The 20,244-nt window shown below is 40.0% G+C and overlaps 1 protein-coding gene across 2 annotated transcripts in view; it reads right to left on the reverse strand.

Annotated features, from left to right (window-relative positions):
• Positions 1 to 20,244, reverse strand: part of SLC35A1 (solute carrier family 35 member A1) — a 532,373-nt gene that overhangs the window by 131,617 nt on the left and 380,512 nt on the right. For both annotated transcript variants that reach the window (XM_044069159.1, XM_044069151.1), the window contains exon 4: positions 14,922 to 15,074. In XM_044069159.1, coding sequence (XP_043925094.1) covers positions 14,922 to 15,074 — 153 coding nt within the window. The remainder of the gene's footprint in view (positions 1 to 14,921; positions 15,075 to 20,244) is intronic.

The following is a 20,244-nucleotide window of genomic DNA, read 5'->3' on the forward strand; positions in this document are numbered from 1 at the left end:
AAAACTGCAGAATTTGCTCTGTAGTGTAGGAGATTGCGGAAGTGTAACAGCTGCCCCCCTCATCAGAATGCACTTACAGATGCGGCACACACACACACACACACACACACACACACACACACACCTTATCCCCATAGTAAGCCCTCCCCCAACTATGACCTCCCAGGCATGCATGCGCGCACAGACGTTCATGAAAATCCTTTAACATTACCCATTTGCTAAACTCTCCAATATTTCCCTCTACTGTGATGTGTGAACATGAATCTGACCATGTTCATTAACACGACCAGCTGTTTTACTTTATGGATCTGAGTGTAAATGCCTGAGTGAGCACATATCAGCATCTGCCTCTCTCCTGGAATGCCTCATAAGCATTTTCCATGGCTGCAGAGGCAGCCACAGTGCTACTGCACACATCATGGCACGTCTATCTCTGAATCAGAAATGGTTAATGTGATGCATACACCCCATGTACACATCACTGTAACCTTTCTGAATTGGCATTTAAGTCATTCTACTGGTGTATTACATGGTAATGCAAACCACTTACATTTACAAAGGCGGCTCAACTCCAATGCATTCTGTCTTGATACTCACAAGGATACCTGCTTGGATTGTACTTTTATTGCTGATATGGGCAGGGCGAAAGGTATGTGCAAATAATGCCAAACAAGGGCATTTTAAGCAAAAGATGAAAGCAAACTTTTATTTTTGGGGCAAGCGGAAATCCGGTGGAGTACTTTGTGGCTTTCTAAAACCTTAGACACATTTAATTTACAATGTTCCATTTTTATATGAACTGTCAGAAAAGATTTTTGCAAGAAACAGACCTATTCTTATGTAACAATAAAGCTCTTGCCATATTTCATTTAAAAAGGCAGATATTACTTAAGACCCTTTAGCAATTAGTAAGATTCTTCAACGTTTTTTCCCCTAGAGGCACCCTCATCATACTAATTAGAAATGACCCACATATTTTGCACCTTAATACCCCAGATGCCTGAAAAGATGTGCAATTACACAGCCATTTCTATTGCATGTACCTTCAAGCTCTCTTTCATAGCCACAACTGTTCTGTCACTCTAATGCCTGTCACACAGGGTCGTACTTAATGTCGTTCTGAAGACTACTTGTCTATTACACTTCTTTCAAAACACTCCAAAATACCGAAGAACTTGGTAGCCATTTAATTTGTGGATTAAATTACAAAGCATTGTGTCTTCTGGACCAAACAACACAGGCTGACATTCTGGCAGTGAGGAGCATCAAGTCACTAAATAGTGATGATATCCTGCCAGATATCAGTTGCTAACTATATTTTGACAGATATTGGTAAAGACTAGGTTATAAGAGACTTTTACGTGGAATTAGAAAAGGAGGAAAAAAATATTTTAATCTGGTTGACCACACTTTCCCTTCCTAAACACATAAAATAGCTAGGCATTTGTATCTGGTTTAAGAGATTTCCCTGGGACCTTGAGTCTTTGGTCTATAACATCTTTTAAAGTCAGCACCCTTAAGTATGTGGCACCATATGATCTGGTCTTCATCTTCTTGCTTTTCCCTTGATTATGAATTGTTCAGTCTATGGACAAAAGGAGTATCCATCCTACTATTTGTGGTGATCTGGTCAATACCATGTCAGCATTACAACCTACCAATATCCAACTTAGCTTATACTGCAAAACTGATAAAATCAACATGCTATTTAACAACAACAACAAAAAAAATCAACCATGCAGCAAATAAGGCAACAGGCTTTTCTAGTGACAATCTACATCCCTCTCTCCCAAAATACTCAATAAAAACTAATTTTATTGTTTTTCTAGAGGCACAGAATTTTCAAATTCCAGAACAACTGCATTTCCTGAATATAAATAAATGTGAAATGAAACCTAGTGGCTTATGCAAGTGACTAGAATGTCCATAGGAAGGGAGTATTTATTACATAAATGGAAATTGGGTTACCACTGTAGCATTATCCCCGCTCCACAAATACACTAATTATACAGACTATTTAAAAATACTTGTAGAGTCACCTTTATTTCTCAGTGGGGAAAACTCGGTCTGTTATTTTGGGAGAGAGTAAAGCAACTGCCTCCATTGAAGGCTGCTTTAATTCTCTTATCAATAAATAAATGAAAACTGAAGATAGATATGTTGCTTAAAAAATAGCTTTAGCACTGCAGTATTTGCTTTAATGAAAAATGTAATAAAATAATCATTACCATCTTTTTATTTTTTTCCTAACCTTTTTCCTTTCACTTATTCAATAATGGTAATTATACAATGACCCCCCCATTAATATTCCAAAACGTGCATGCTGATTGGTCAGTGTGCATGTTGTAAATCAGAGTTATAGTAATGGAAAAAGGTCCGGTCGCCCAGACTTTTTTTAAAGCTGTCTCGCTATGTTAAACCCATTTAACATAGCAAGACACTTTAAAAGCAATGGCGATCTTGCTTTCTCCATTGCTTTTTTAAAAGCTGTCTCGCTATGTTAAACTTGTTTAACATAGCGAGACAGGTTGCAAAAATCAACAGAGATCTTGCTTTCTCCGTTACTTTTGCCCACAGCTCTGACGTACTGCATAAGTATATGCATGCTCAGTACATTAGAACTGCCGCAGAATCCCAGAAGCTGCAGAAGGGCAGCAAGGAGGCATTATACAATGCCATTATTTAAGAAAATTAATTATTTTTGTCTTAAATAATGTCATTGTATAATAGCAATAACCCACTTTTGGGTGTGGGTAATGCTGGATTTACCCACGGTTGTCTTTGTTTGGCCACTCAGGCTTCGCCCTCGTGAACAAACCACACCAACCGTGGGTAAATCCAGCATTACCCACACCCAGACGTGGGTTATTGTTATATTAAAGAATATGTATTCTCCTCATTATGAATCACTACCCACAAAGTTTCAAACCTTGACTCTTACCACAAGTAAACTATCAACTTCATCCTTAGTAAATGTTTGCTGGGGGGTAAGCTAATTGCTTATAGTTCAGCTGAAGCTGGTTAGTTTTTTTTATTAGTGTGACAGTATAGGCATTTTTCAGTGTAACACTGCATCCCAATTATGGTTCTTAGCTTTGCCTCATAATCTAGGTGAAAGTCTTAAAATACAAGAAAATACATATTTAATAATGTATAAACACATCAATGAATATCATCTTTTCAGCTTCCTTGCTTTTAATTTCGGCTTCAGAGAGACAAAATCATTGTGTTTCTGTTGACTGTGCTGCTTGTGTTGATTCATTTTGTTACCCCTGGTGAGCATGGCTGAGGGGTATGCACTTGATTTAGAACTTGGTATTAATTTGCAATGAGTAATTAGAAGCTCAACGAGTGAACACTTGCTTTATTTCTGAGGATGGACAGTAATCCGCTTTTTAACAGGGGAGATACAGTCTGACGATACAGAGACAACCACAAATGATAGTTAAGTAGTTGAAATTATGTGAGATGTTGAGGGTGCTAGAAAATGACCTGTATCATTTGAAGAGACTACAGTGTCAAAGGCTTCATATGGAAGCCTGCTGTGCACTGAAGATTATACCCAGAGGTTTGCGAGTGTTTACAATGCCCAGACATGGAGATTCATATCACAAGCTGCTGGCCAGGTGGCAGAGGATTAATTTGAACACCAGTTTCTCTTATATGAGCTTACCTGTTGATTTTTTTCCTGCAAGTTGAACAAAATTTCTGTATAAAGACACAGCGACAGCAAAAGGAGCTATACAATGTGATAGTGATTTGGCTGATCTGAGGATTAGTGAAATAATTCACCAGGTTTAGTCTATGAACATAAATTAAAAGATAGCAACCAACAGCGTGAGCAATACAATGAAAGAGCACGCAAATACCATCAATAGCTATTCAGCTTAAATACGATATCCAAAACAGTTCAATATGTAGAAAATCCTTCAGTTAAAACGAAATGAATAGAGATAATCCACGTAGATAAAAATAAGTAGAAATTTATTGGTGCACCTCAGGTTAGCGCTTTCGGCATAAGCTTCATCAGACCTGAGTAATAGAGTCATTTAAACTGTTTAAATACCTTACAAAGCGGGAAAATGCACTTAATTACATTAATTTAAACCCAATTGGCTAATCAAACCATAGCCACTAATAAACCATAATATAACAATTTCTACATAACTAAAACAATTTATGCACTTTTACTTTACTTTATACATAAAGAACAATTTCACTTTTCATAAAAGCAATTACATAAAAACAATTACATAATTTATGCACTTTTGCTTTACTTTATACATAAAAAACAAGTTCACTTTTCATAAAAGCAATTACATAAAAACCATTACATAAAAACATGCATACTTCTTGAATGCATAATAGTATGCTATGTATTTATGGTATAATACAATTCTTTATATATTTATATGATATCAACACATTATGTACATGTACACAAATGAGCATATTCTCTATATGCACATATATGAACATTTTATTAGCATTTAAATTTTAATTATTAATTTTTAATTTTTAATTTTCTCATTTTTAAAAAGGGCTTTATTGGTACTTTACCATTTAGACCAGGGGCTCTATCAGCTCTTAACCTTATGATCCACGTTGTTTCTCTTGATTCCGTAAATGTACCTACATCTCCCCCTCTAACATTAGCATATATTTTTTCCAAAATCCTAAATCTAAAAGAATATTCAGGTCCACTATCTATAACATGCTTAGCCAAAGCATTAGAAACTGTGCCACATCAGAAAGGGCACAGTTTCTAATGCTTTGGCTAAGCATGTTATAGATAGTGGACCTGAATATTCTTTTAGATTTAGGATTTTGGAAAGAATGTTAGAGGGGGAGATGTAGGTACATTTACGGAATCAAGAGAAACAACGTGGATCATAAGGTTAAGAGCTGATAGAGCCCCTGGTCTAAATGGTAAAGTACCAATAAAACCCTTTTTAAAAATTAGAAAATTAAAAATTAAAAATTAATAATTAAAATTTAAATGCTAATAAAATGTTCATATATAAACATATAGAGAATATGCTAATTTGTGTACATGTACATAATGTGTTGATATCATATAAATATATAAAGAATTTTATTATACCATAAATACATAGCATACTATTATGCATTCAAGAAGTATGCATGTTTTTATGTAATGGTTTTTATGTAATTGCTTTTATGAAAAGTGAACTTGTTTTTTATGTATAAAGTAAAGCAAAAGTGCATAAATTATGTAATTGTTTTTATGTAATTGCTTTTATGAAAAGTGAAATTGTTCTTTATGTATAAAGTAAAGTAAAAGTGCATAAATTAATAGTTTTAGTTATGTAGAAATTGTTATATTATGGTTTATTAGTGGCTATGGTTTGATTAGCCAATTGAGTTTAAATTAATGTAATTAAGTGCATTTTCCCGCTTTGTAAGGTATTTAAACAGTTTAAATGACTATTACTCAGGTCTGATGAAGCTTATGCCGAAAGCGCTAACCTGAGGTGCACCAATAAATTTCTACTTATTTTTATCTACGTGGATTATCTCTATTCATTTTGTTTTAACTGAAGGATTTTCTACATATTGAACTGTTTTGGATATCGTATTTAAGCTGAATAGCTATTGATGGTATTTGCGTGCTCCTTCATTGTATTGCTCACGCTGTTGGTTGCTATCTTTTATTTTTGGAAATTCCACTTGATTGCAACAGCGAGGGCATTAACTCCGTGTGGGTCCTATTGTGTTTTATTATGAACATAAATTGTTGCAACAGAAAAAGAAAAAGCTTCAAAGAGACCTGAATGATTTTAAGAATGACCATGTCTTCACTTGGCCCAGAGTGAAGAAGCCAGGTTCTACATTTGTACCTTCAGAGAGTGGTTCAGCCAGAGTGAATATTGATGTGACTAAAGTAATACTCACTACAATGACAGAGGAGATACCTCCCCCTTTCAGTAATAAGTCTATTTATAGAACTTGTCATGAGGAAGATCCTTCCAATACAGACGCACTTGAATTGAGTAAAGACATGGAGGAGGAGCCAGTAGTGCGTAGGAAAACAATGGCTGTGGCAAACAATCAGGTTTTTTCCATGCTGTCACTGCCATTTTGGAACAGGAAAGAATCGATGGAAGGAACCATGAATACAGACAAGCAGAAGAGGAAGCAGTTGTCCCAAGAGGTGAATGTTCGAACTATAAAGAGAATGTGGACACAAACAGACGATGTTTAGTTTGGAATATCTCTGGAAGGCATCTTACTGAATTTGAGTTTAATGTTTTTAATGAAGGTTTGTCGTTCATAACTGCACAGTAGGCTGATTTAGCAGACACTAATTGATCTCAGAATGTTTGTTAGAAATTCATCTTTGAAGCTTTTATTTAAAAATACAGACTGTGTTAATGATACTCAGCTGTTTAGAAAACCTAGTGCTTACACACCACAGAACCACCCTGTGCTGGACGTATTCACACAGATGTGCGAGGATGAGATTTATAAATTATGGACTAATGGTAGAAGGAAGAATGTTTTTGAGAATCTTACGTTAGATGAGAAGCAGGCACTTGGAGTTGCAATGTGACCAAACCATAGTAATTAGACCAGTCAACAAAGGTGGCTTTGTAGTGGTAATGGATAGAGCATACTATTTTGATACGCTCAATCAAATGCTGAAAGACTCAACTACATATAAAGTGATTAATAAGGATATTATTAATCGTATGAAAGATGAAGCTGTGATGTCATTGACTGACTGTGTACAGAGTGACATTATGTCGAAGGATTTGTTTCAGTATTTTTTGATAGAATATCCCCTTATACCCAATCTTCATGGCATGCCCAAAATTCATAAGGACCCTGCTAAACCTCCTTTTAGACAACAGTAGCAGGGACCAGATGGCTTACCAAGCTGATTTCTATTTATATAGAAAAGTGGTTGAGACCAGTTTTGCACCAATATGCTCCAGTTTTGCGGGACAGTAAGCAATTTTTGCAGGATCTACACAAGTTTCTTGGGGAGGAGAAAGGACTAAATATCAACAGTTTAGTTATGCTTGATGTTACTTTCCTTTTTACGGTCATCCCCAATGCTGACGGGATTGAAATGGTGAAGGCTTTTCTTATTAAAATAGTGGGTACAGTCTACAACATGCAAAATTAGTTTTTTTCTTAGAAATTGTGTTAGAATACAATGTTTTTGTGTTTGATGGAGAGTACTATTCACAAGTCTCTGGCGTAACATGGGCACCTCATGTGCCAATAGCTACATCAATATGGTCATGGCTGAATGGGACAGTGAAAATGTTCTGGGGTCTATAGAACATAAGGATTGCTTGCATTTTTATCATCTGTTTGTAGGCCATCTTTTTCTATTGTGGATAGGTGATACCCGACAACTTTTGGATTTTTTACATCAGTTAAAAAATAGTAGTACGTTTTTGAAGTTCACCTTAAACCATTCGGCTACAAAGAGTGCGTTTTTGGATGTGCAGATAATCAAGGGAATTGATAGATGCCTTTATAAGAAAGAGTGCTACAGGCCATCGTATGTACATTGTACTAGCATGCACTCCAAACATGTTTTCTGCCATGTGGCTAAAGGACAAGCTTTAAGAACACCTAGACTCTCCTCTAGATTAGGAGATTTTGAACAAGACCTTAGACAGGTTAAGATAGATTTTGATGGAGAAGGTTATAAAGTGTTTGAAATAAATAGGGCCTGTGAGTCAGCAAGGCAATTTACAGCCACTTATGGGAGACCTTATTTTTCTTTTCCCACAGTGGCTAGAGAGATAAAACACACACACAATAATGATTTAACATTTTGTCTCACTTATAGCGGTGACAATAAGGAACTGAGGGACATTTCTGTCAAGAACTGGCAGATCCTGAATACAGATGAGGTAATTACTAGGCTAGTAGGGTTTACACCTAGATTTGGATATAGGAACAAAAAATCCCTGAAATGAAGGTTATGTCATCCAAAAGGAACAGAAATGAAGTGTGTTGCTGGTACATTAGGTACAAAGCAATGCCAGGGATGTTCCTTCTGTGGTTATATAGATGAATAGTTAGTTTTTATCCATCTGGATGATGGGAAAGTACATTATTTGAAAGCTGGGGCTAACTGCAATACTAAAAACTTGGTCTATTTAGCTCATTGTACATCATGTAAATCATTCTATGTGGGTGAAACCAATAGACATCTACGTGAGCATATTCACGATCACTATTATTGTGAGCATAGAGGCTTTAATTATAGTGCACTTGCTAAGCACATGAATGCGAGAGGTAAGGGACATACTTTTGCATTTTTGGTTTTGGAAGTAATACGGGAAGGTTTGAGGTTGGGGGAACTTGGTAAATGAAACTGAGTGCATAGAACTGCTGTGGATGTTGAAGATGAGTTCATAGAGAGGGCTGATGTTAAATGATTTTGTGTCTCTGAAGCCAATATTAAAAGCAAGGAAGCTGAAAAGATGATATTCATTGATCTATTTATACATTGTTAAATATGTATTTAATATTGTATGTTTGTAGCGTATTCATATTTTAGATTGTGTTATAGGCATCAGGGTTTTCAAGAGGTTTTTATGAATGGAATGGTTTGAGCTGTCATGTGATAATTAGTATCTTAGCAACATATAATGCTCATTGTTTTTATTGTTTTTTTTTAGAGCTTCACTGAATAAATAGCAGGCAGTATTTACTTTTATGGTTTTATGTTCTGAAGAAGCAATTGTTAATTGTGAAAGTGCTTACTGACATTTATTAAATATTTTTGAGTTTCATCAGGTAGTGACCGTTTATTTTTTATTGTTGGAAATTGTCCTGGTTTCACTCGAGCTGTGTGTCTGTAGGGTTCTTGTTTTTTTTCTGTTTAGACTGACTTGATTTACTGCACAGCTTATCACTAGAGGTATTCTTTTCTGCTTGTGGTGTGAAAACATTTCAGTTGCCACTACTACAGTTCACTTACAATACAAAAACATGCAGCCCAGACAAAAGTTTAATTATGTTACCAGGGCTATGGTGCAGAGGAACAAAGTCCTGACTATGGAACAGGCAACCCAAGTTCGAGTAACAGCTCAAGCATCTGAGATGCTAGGCATGGGGCAGCATGTGCTTCGGTGCACCTCACAGCAGGGCTACACACCTAAGGGAGGCATGGGCACTGGGTGAGTTGCTTTACAGGCAGGATGACTCACCAGCAGGCCTCATTGCACTTACGTTCATAGGCAGGTACTAGGCTATTGGCCTAGGGCCTATATAAGCCTAGCCAAAGGTACCCTGGCTTTCGCCACCCAAAAAAATTATTTTCCTGTGCCACTGTCGAGCAGAGTCACAGAAGTGATCCCCGGGGTGAATTTCCCATCTCCCATCCAATCATCAAGATTTTTCTTGAACAGTGCTAATGAGGAGCTTTGTTTGATATAGATAGGTAGTTTGTTCCAGAGTATGGGAAGTCTCTGGGACAGGAATCTATCCCTCCAGCATGTTCCATTTATTGTGGTGACGAGGTTTAGGTCCCTAGAGCGTGTAGCTCGTAGGGATTGGGATTTCTTTAAGTGGAGCATGTCTAAAAGCTCTGGGTTTGACATAGCTTTGCATGTTAGGCAGAGATCGCCTCTGAGTTTGCAATATGCAATGGAGTAAAGCTGCAGTTTTTTGAGACGGTCTGCATAGGGCATCTGTTTGAGGCTGGTAATCCTCTTTGTGAGGTATTTCTGTGGCCTTTCCAGTTGTTGTAGAGGTCTTGTGAGGTACATACCAAAAGGGGCATTGTACTCTATAATGGGTCTAATGAGTGACGAGTAGAGGGGAACAATGACCTCTTTTTTCCTGGATGAGAAACCTTTTGTGATGAGGTGTGCCACATAGAAGGATTTCCTGACTACTGTGGCAATGTGATTATCAAAGGAGAGACTACTGTCCACCTGTGTCCCAAGGTCTCTTATCACACTTTCGGTGTTAAGTAGACTACCACCTATGTGGTAGTTCATGGGTACGGAGTTTTTACCAAAAGGAATGACAATGCACTTTTTGGCATTGAGCTTGCGGCCATGACTTTGACACCAGGCATCTGTCTCAGCAAGGCCCTTTTGTAGGATGTCCACATCTTTTGGAGTTTTGATTATGGCTCCTAGTTTGCAGTCATCTGCAAAGTTCGTTAGCCAAAGACCTTCTGTGTTGGCCTGTACTTCAGAGAAGTAGATACCAAACAAGAGAGGACCCAGGACTGAACCCTGTGGTACTCCACTTGTCACTGGTCTGAAGCTGGATTTGGAGTCTGCTACTTTCACAGTGTTGGTTCTGTCAGTGAGCCAGTTGGCAACCCATCTTGTGACATAGGTATTTATACCTAGTTTAGTGAGTTTATCTATAATTCCAGAGTGGAGGATGGTGTCAAAAGCCTTGGCGAGATCTAGATAGGCCGTGTGAACCACCTTACCCTCATCTATGGCTTTGGTGACTGCTTCAAAGAAGTCTATCAGGTTTAGGAGACATGATCTGCCTTTTACAAACCCGAACTGGGTGGGGTCCTGAGTTTGGAGATTACCAATGTCATTGTTTATAAGTTCCATGATGATACGCTCCATAGCTTTGCAGACCAGGCTCGTTAGGCTAATGGGGCAGTAGTTTCCGGGGTCTGTGGTGGCTCCCCCTTTGTGGAGTGGGATAACTGTCGCTGTGCGCCATTCAGTGGGCACATAGCCTGAGGTGAGGCTATGATTGAACATGGTACTTAGGTGGGGTGCCAGTTCGTTTTGTAGTTCATGTAGAACACAGCCTGGGATGTCGTCAGGTCCCATGGATGCTGTGTTCTTGGCTTTGGATAGTGTGTTTTTTACCTGTGCAGCCGTGATTACAGGAACTTTGCATTCTTCTGGTATAGAGATGTGCCCTTTAGGGATGACAGACGGTTAAAGTTAGCACTGAACCTATCTGCCAGGATGTTGGCAATATCTGTTGGTTCTGTATATTTAGTGCCATTGTGCTGTAACTCAGAGCAGATCTGAGTGTTGCCACTGAGATTCTTGACATAGCTATAGAATGCTTTGTGGTTGTCTTTAGAGTCAGTGGCGATTTTGTTTTCATAACTAGCTTTGGAGGATTTTATGAGGGATCTCAGCTTCTTACTGAAGCCGACCAGGGAGTTTCTCCAATCATGGGATTTTACTCTTTTTTTTGCAACAGTTTCTTTCTTCTGTTGTAGAGTTTGTTTATGGCAGGGGACCACCAGATTGGCTTCCTTTTTTTGGAGGATAGCATCTTGGTTCGGTTAGGGATTGCACGATCCATGCACTCATGTAAGTGCTTATAAAGTGCATTTGTGTAGGATTCAGCAGTCATACCTCTATTGTCCATCAGCATGGGTGAGGTGAAGTTTGCCACTTCTGTCTTAAGAAGCGTGAAGTTGGCTTTGGAGAAATTTTTTACTGTGGTTTCCCTAATGGGGGGTGGGGGAGGGATGTGGATGTCTAGGGTGATTAGCTTATGGTCGGATCTGACCAACGAGGAATTGACCTCTGGTGTGGAGCACCAGTTGCCCATGTTGGTAATAACCAGGTCTAGGATATTGCTGCCCCTGGTGGGGGTGTGGATAAGTTGATCCATGGCATTGGAATTTATGAATTCCAGAAAACGTTGAGCACAAGAGTTGGTGCATGAGTAGTTTTCCCAGTTAATGGTAGGGTAGTTGAAATCGCCCATTATTAGGGTGTTAGGTTGTACCCTAATATTTTCCAGTGTATTAAGAAAGGAGGAGTGGGAATCATGGGGCATGGTGAGGGATCTGTAGAAAGCTACAATTTGGATTGCGGTCTTGCCCAGAGTTAGTTGCACTTGGATAATCTTGGATGCATTATGCTGAGCAACTAGCCTGGAGGTGTGGATATCCTTAATGAATATCGGTCCAGGTTAGGTGGCCGAAAGGTGTGGTATGAATTATAGCCTGGTAATGCAGGGGTACTCTCTGGAGCCTTGAACCAGGTCTCTGTCACTGCACAGATGTCGATGTTCTCCATTTTAAGGAGTGCCTCGAGAGAGTGCATTTTGAGGTTTAGACTTCTAGCATTGAGTAGCAATACCCTCAGATTCTTCTTGCCTGTACCTGTTAGGGTGGTGAATTTGTCATTTGAACCTTGCCTAAAAAAGGCACTACAGGGGTGGCTTGAGCCTTAGCCAGTATCCGGAATCCCAGGGGCGACAGGTGCAGGCCATCTCTGGCAAAGCATCGTGGCCTGTCGATCATGTCATCCCAGGCAGACAGATACTGGATCCCCTTAGAATGACACCAGAAGCTTAGCCAATTGTTGAAGTCAATCATTTTGTCCTTGTACTGTGGTATCATTCTGGGTGATGGCAGGATGCTACTCAGGGCTAGGGTCATACCTGCCTGGGCTACAAGATCGGACAGCTCCTCCATGTCCCTTTTCATGTAGTCCAAGGAGGTACATCTTAATTTGTACTTGTTGTGGAGTGACCTGAGTGCATGCGTTATGTGGCGGATCCTGGCACCCGACAGGCAGCTGACAGTAACTTTCTCCTTGTTTAGCCTGGTGAGTGGAACATCAGTGTGTCTGACTACAGAGTTACCTATGACTAGAGTGTTGGGTACGTTGTTATGCCTTACGGGCTGTGGTTGAGTGGCACACTGAGTTTGTGGGCTATGTGTCATTTGGGTTGTGTTGGGGGGGTGGAGGTTGCTTGTGTTTCTGCTTTGGAGGTCCCTGTTGCTTGGGCAGGTTTTTACTGAGACCCTCCGCGAATGTAGGTGTGTGTTTTTTGTTTCTATGTGTGTGTTTTGGTGGTGTAAGTTTTGAGGGACTATGTGCTGAGTGTCGTGTGGTGCAAGTGTTTACCTTCTCCTCTTGACTGTCTAGTCCAGTGTTGGGTGAAGAGAGCTTTGCTTCCAGTTTGGCTATATAAGTGCATCTCTCACAGGTTGTAGTGTTGGGTGGTAGAAGGAGCGGGTTGTCTGTGTACATGAGGCAATTACTGCATTGCCCCAAGATGCCCAGATTCATCAGGTAGACAGGAGGAAACACCGGGGGCTGACCCTTAGACATGCCTGGATAGGTGCTTATTTGTTAAGTACTAGAAACTGTTTTCCTCTAGACAGTGAGGAAAGTTGAGTGCTGTAGTAATTTGTAGCTTATTTAGTGCTTACAATAAGTTCTGAACAAGTGCTGAAACAAAAAACTGGCTAGTTCTAAGAAACAAAATAAAGCTAGAAGGCTTCCCTCCAACACAGAAAGGCTTGGGCCCTAGAAACCTACAAATAGTCCTGGACACAGCAAAGAAGTGGAAAGAGAGAAAGGAGTAGCAGAAACTAAGCTGATTGACCTTAAGTAGGACATCTACTGTTGTGGTAAGTTCTTACACAAATATACTTTCTGTTAATGTTCCATCCTAAAGCACTCTCCGTCAGTGTGATGCTGCCCCAGGATCCTTGATCTACCTATTGACTGTCCAGGGGAGGCTATAGCAGGTCCAACAGACCTGCTGAATGAGGACAGGGCCAGTGGTGAGCTGATGGCCAGCTGCAGGGAGCCAAAAAGAAAGCTCAATTTTGTTAGGCTGGTAATTTTTTACCAAGTATATCTCTACAGTTTATTATATTACCTGCCAGAGGTGGGAGTCATACAGTGACTTCTTTGCAGCTGGACAGGTTTGACCATGAAAGGGAGTTCCAAAGGATCAAATGCACAGGCCAGGATGAGTTAAATCATTACATAATTCCAATCTGTGACCGATATAAATGCCATCAGACCACACAACCTATTTCATTTTTAAGTTCTGCAATTTTTTTTTGTACTCAGACATGAATCAGGCTGAAGAACAGCCTGTGAGTTGCTTGGGTGGATGGGTGTTAGGAGTAAGTAGACAGGCAGCGAAAAAAAGTGTTTACTACAATGGTAAAGTCAAAATGCCCTCTCATAAGGCTGGGTTTTAAGGCAAAATCTAGAAGCTTCCTCTCAGGAGAAAGTGCAACAATTCAACATACTGACATTATGTAGATGAAATTAAATATAAAACTTACTGGTTAGTTATGTTACTTTCAGCAGTGCCACCAACACCCTAGCAATCAATGTGGCTGAATGACTATGAAACCTCAGAGTCAGCACTCATCCACATAGCTGAAATATTACTGCAAAGCTGAAGGAAATTTTAAGCAAAGGTTTGAAGTCTAAAGCCGGTGAATATCTGATGACATTTTTTTTAATTACATGACATGTCTTTCATGATGAAACATCAAATGTACAAATAATGCAAGCATATTGTTAAAATTAATCCAGCCTGACACTCAAATCAAAAGTTTACCTTTCCAAAGGAGATAAGTGGGGAACTCCAATCAGACAGATCCTGGAGTTAAAACATTATTAACCCCCCAGCTTAGTTGCATTTTCTGAGACACTAAATGGCTAAATTAGGTCATACAACACCTGTCACGGTAAAATAAACAATATGCGTAAGCAAACAATTTTCTTAATTTCACATGATCTTTTCAACTTCACTTATTTTTACATTTTGTGTTTATTTCCTTATTTCCACTGTTTATGGATGCATCTGGAATAAACTAATAAAAACTCAAGTAAACTTTTTCCTAGCATATTTTGTAAAATATTGCTTATTTAGTCATGTTAGACATTTAGGGCTGTCAGAGAACAAACAGTGAACAGCACAACCTTATTTTCGTTTTCACTTTTACTCCAAAAACTGCTGGTATGGAATCTCTCTTTAAGCAAGCTACTGTAAATTAAAAACAACTAGCAAAGCCAAAGTAGACAGTGAAGAAATGTGCACCTTGTCAGCAAACAGGAAAGGTAAACCACCTATAACTATACAACTTATATGCATAAAAAACATTGGGGCTGGGAAGACTATTACAGTTCAGCCATTATCTACAATTGTCCTCTTCTCACCTGGACTTTTGTAGCCTCTGCTGGCTTCCACTGAACTAGTGTAACTCCTCCGCACAGCATGAAGACACTGAGCCACTGTAGCTTACTCAGCGTTCGGTGTAGCATTAGTACGGTACACAAGGCAGTGCAAGGTATCTTTAACTGATAGGTAACCTAAAAACAAACAAAAATATTAACAGGTTGCATTTTAACATAATATACTACTTTTCTCTTAAATTCTCAAATGTCAGTTTCTGCCAAAAAACCCACATGGTAAAACTACGACTGTTGACAAATGACACAGAAAGCAGCAGTCTTGACCAAGTCAGATGTAGTAAGTTGTGGCTTTGATCCACAGATCATCACCCCCTTTACCTTATAGAACATTAAGTATTCAAGTTTGTTACAACAGTTTGAAGCTGGTGAACAGAACCTGCACTCTCCTATTTTAACTTTTTTTCAAAAAAAGTATTCAAACTCACTGCAACATTACAAGATTGTTAAAGTGGGAACAGGCCCTTTAGACCCAGCTTTGTATAGACCCATTTTAATACTAAATCATGATTATAAAGTGTCTATGTCTATACTAACTAACAGAATGGCAAAGGTGCTGTCAAAATTGATAAATATGGATCAATGTGTTTTTGGAGGGGATGTAAACATTTAAAAACATTAACAGAAAGTATATTTGTGTAAGACCTTACCACAACAGTAGATGTCCTACTGATCACTGTTGCAGTATTCCTAACATATGGGTTGTCACTACAAACATCTGGCTGGGACACCAAAGCTTTACCTTCCCCGGGTTGCATGTCCAAGGCATAACCTTAGCTCACACGTGTATGGGTACATAGATGGATGTACAAGCATATACTTCAGACTATCTCAAAGTCAGTGGCCTGAAGACTAATGAGAGAGAGAGAATGGTCAGCTAGGAATGGTGTGGCTTGAATGGGTAAGTAAACTCCTATTTCCATGAAACAGAGTAGATCTTCAAGCAGAGGGTAAGAAGAAGAAAGCTGAAGTAGGAGAAGATGGGAAGGAGGATGGGAAGGAATACTGCAACAATGATCAGTAGGACATCTTCTGTTATGGTAAATTCACGTCCTGACCAAAATGACTGTTGCAGTATTCCTAACATACAAGTGATTCCCAGAGCTGAAGGAGGTGGTGAGAAGTGTGGTTGACTAAAAAGTAGATGAGCTGTCTAGCAGTCCAGACAGGACAGACCTTCCAAAAGCAGCCCTGGACCTGGAGAAAGCATCACTTTTGTAGTGTTTGGTAAAGGTGTGTACAGAGGGCCAGGGATCAGATTCTAAGACAGACCTGGAGTCGACTCCCTTGTGAAAGGCCCCTAAGGAAGCCACTGCCCTAGTGGAATGAGCTTTTGGGAAGGAAAGCAAGGACTTACCATAGTGCGAATAGCAGAAGGAGATGGCTTTGAGATCCAAGTTGTAACAGCTTGTTTGGAAACCAGATGGCACAGCTTAGTGCTCAAAAATGATACAAACAGCTGGTCAGTCTTTCTGAAGGATTTAGTTCTGTCCAGATAAAATCTCAGTTGTCTATGAATGTCCAGAAAATGTAGGATTCTTCCCCCCCTTACATTCTGGGGGTTGGGAAAGCAAGTGAGTAGGTGAATAGCCTGATTGAGGGACAGCTCATTCACCATCTTGGACATGAAGGATGGATTAGTCCCAACAGTCAACCTGTCCTTGTGGAAAATAAGAAAAGGTGGAATGGCAATGACAGCTTGCAACTCAGAAACTTTCCAAGCAGAGGTAGAGCCAAGAGTAGAATAGCTTTCCAAGTGCAGAATTTTAAAGTGGCAGGAAATTTCGGTTCAAAGGGATGAAATGTAAGCTTTTCCACCACAAACTCGAGATTCTAACAGGGTGGACTGGGTTTGCTTGGTGAGTTAAGATACAGGACTCCCTCAGGAAAAGTTTGACCACCACTCTGGTCATAAGTGGAGGGGGGGTGAGAGGCAGGCAAGCACTGATGGCAAATAGGTGAGCTTTGACAGAAGAGTAAGACAAACCTGAATGAAGTAGCTCACAAAATTATTGTAGGAGAGCAGGAACCTGTGCTAAAAGTGGCTTTTGACTGTGTTTGTAGCACTAATAAGGAAATATTTTCCATTTAGCTGTGTAAGATTTTCTTGACTTCCTGTAGGACTTGAACCTCTTCAATGAGGAGGTGCCTTTGTGGGATTAGAATCCTATCATCCACAGAGTCAGGCTCAGTGAGACAAGGTTAGGATGGATAAGCAATCCTTTTTGTTGAGTGATAAGGTCTGGTTGTAAAGGTATTTTCCTATATTTTCCCTTTGTTGGCTGAAGCAGCTGGGGAAACAAATGCTGTCTCGGCCAGAAAGGAGCCAGTAAAAGGAGATCTGGTGTTTCCTTTTGTGCTTTTAGAAGAGTTTATGGAAAGAGAAGTAGTGAGAGGAAGCCACAGATGAATTTCCCTGTCCACTGGAAGGAGAAGGTATTTCTACTCAAGGCTGAGGGACAAGGTTCTCTGGTGCAGAAATGGGGGGGGGGGGGGGGGCTGATGGTGGATTGGTGATGTAAAGAGGTCTGTCTGTGGTGTGCCCTACTGAAGAGTTACTGCCTGGATGACCTGTCTGTTCAGGGCACATTTGTGGGGTCCTCCAAGAAGTGGCTTATGGAATCTGCCAGTATATTTTCCTCTAAGGAAATGTATGTGGCTGTGAGGGTGACATACATCTAGGTGGCTAAGTTCCATACCTCTAGTGCTAACCTGCACAACTGGTAAGATCTGGTGCCTCCCTGTTTATGTACGATAAGACTGTAGTGCTGTCATTGTACACTAGGAGTGGTCCGGGTTTCCATACAATGGAGAAGGTCTGCAGTGCTGTTCCTTCAAATTGATATGTTCCTTCAGGAACTATGGTTGCTATCTACCCTGTACCTGGTGTGATCCTGCCCATGCCTTGTCCAAGACATCTGTGTGAATTTCTTAAAGAGATGGAGGGGTTGTAAAGAGAAGTCCTGGGTTGAGATTGATTTGTTCCATCCACCAAAGTAGTTTCTTTTTGAGATGAGGGAGGAGAGGAATCAGGGTGTCCAAGGAGTGGGAAAGTTGAGACAACACATTTAGGATACCATCTGATTTTCTTCATATGAAGTTTTGGCTAGAAGCAGCATAGGAATGATGTCTGCCATTGAACTCAAAGTTCTTAAATCTCCCTTGTTGTGAAGCATGTTGCAGAGAGGAGATATACAGGAAGAATTTGGACAGACTCAGCTTTCTCCTGCGGGAGGAAGTCATGCATTTTCTCTGTGTCCAGTCTGAAACCCAGGAAAACCAGGTTCTGTGTAGGAACTATGTGGAATTTTGTATATTTGATTGTGAATCCCAGGTTTGTCAGTAGCTGGAAAGTGAAGACCAGTTAGGGAAAAATTTGAATTTTCTATGTGCAGCAGAATGCCACCACTAATGTTTGGCACTTTGTGAACACCCTTGGTATTGTGGAATGATTAAAAGGCAAAGCATTAAACTGAAAATGTGATGAGCCAGACAAAAGCCTGAGGAATTTCCTGAAAGAAGGATGACTAGATATGTGCAAGTAGGCACCCTGCAGCTCTAGCAACATGAGAAATGCCAGAGGGAGAATGAAAGGCAAGAAAGTGGGAAGAGAGGACAATTTTAAAGTTGGTACTTTTAAGAATTTGTTTAGAAGAAAAAAGGTCTAGGATGGGTATCCACTCTCCTTTTCTTGGCACCAGAAAGATTCTGGAATAGTATCCTTTCCCAATAAAGTCTTTGGGGATTTATTCAATGGTGCCCTGATTCAAGAGGTCCAGAATAATGGAAGTGACTAGAGAAAGCTGGTTGTGAGGAGGATGAGGCATGCCTTTCAGGGGAGGCGTATTTTCTCAGGATATGGCACAACCGTCCTTGATGATGGACAGAACCCATTTGTCGGTGGTAATTTTTTCCCCACTGGGCCAGATAGAGTGTCAGTCTATTGGAAAGGGGTATAAGGGGGATGAGGGCAAGGGAGGTAATGTTGAGAAGGTAGTCACAGATTTTTATTTTCTAGTGTCCCTTCTGAGAAAGCATGTAGATTTAGATGGGTAGTTCCTATGGTATCTAGGAACAGAGGAGAATAGAATCTGCTTGCAGTCTTTCATGGTTTTAGATTGGCCTTGGAGAGTTTTGAACAGACTGGCAGCCTGAAGACCAAACAACAAATCTGTCCAAGGAGGAGCCCAAGAGTTTTGAATTGAAGTCCTCAGAAATAGGCTGGCTACATAACCATGTATATCTGTAAATAACAGACTCAGTAGCTGTTGATCTAGAAGATGCATCTGCAGCATCACATCTGTAAATAACAGACCCAGTAGCTGTTGATCCAGAAGACACATCCACAGCAGCACAGCATCTGTGAATAACTGACCCAGTAGCTGTTGATCTAGAAGACGCATCCGTAGCAACACGTTTGTGAATAACTGACCCAGTGGTTGTTGATTTAGAAGATGCATCCGCAGCAACACAACTCCACTTTATGCTGTGTCTGGCTATTTGAGTGGCCTGAGAAAGTGGATTCTGTATTTGTTGCTTTGATTCTGCAACATGAGGGTCCTTCAAACCTTGTTCAAGGACTGAAGTACAGACATCAAATATTTACTCATTTGAGTCTGACAGTTAATTGCCCTATAAGCAAGAGAAGAGGAGGTGGATACCTTCTTTCCCCACCTACCTATATAGCCCTACTGTCCCTGTCTGTATGTAGAGCACTAGCATTGGGAAGGAGCTTAGAGGGCTTGTGTGAAGCAACAGACACTGCAGCAGGGTCAGCCACAGGACCCTTGTACAAGTACTTTTGCTCATCAGGTACCTTATCAAACCTGCCTAGTTTTTTTAGGAGCTGGTGGTTGAGGCCAGTTATGGAAGAGGTGAACTGGAAGGTGTCATGGAAAGCCTCAAGTACAGGAGTGACTGAAGCGTCTGTTTCCAAGAGGATGTAGTATCTTTTCTGTACATCAGATATCTGAGTGCATTGCCTTTCAAAATGTTTCATCATGTTTTGGATAGTTTCTTGAAAGGAAGCTTCCTCAATAGGGTAATCTGGAGGAAGGGAATCCTCTTCATTCAGAGAAATGTATCCACAACACAGTAATTCAGAGTAGTAGTCTAAAAAGAGTGATCTGAATCTTAATCCTGTTCATCTTCCGAAGAAGATGCCACAGTGGGTTTTTGAAGTGTAGCCTGTGGTTGTGGAGACCCAAAGGAAGGAGGTTTCAGAACTATGATAGCTATAAACAAGCCATGGGAGAAATCCATCTTCTCCTTTTCCCTAGCTGCTGAGGAG

This window comes from Protopterus annectens, chromosome 1.part0 (assembly GCF_019279795.1).
Source record: "Protopterus annectens isolate FY-2018-M chromosome 1.part0, PAN1.0, whole genome shotgun sequence".
NCBI lineage: Eukaryota > Metazoa > Chordata > Ceratodontiformes > Protopteridae > Protopterus > Protopterus annectens.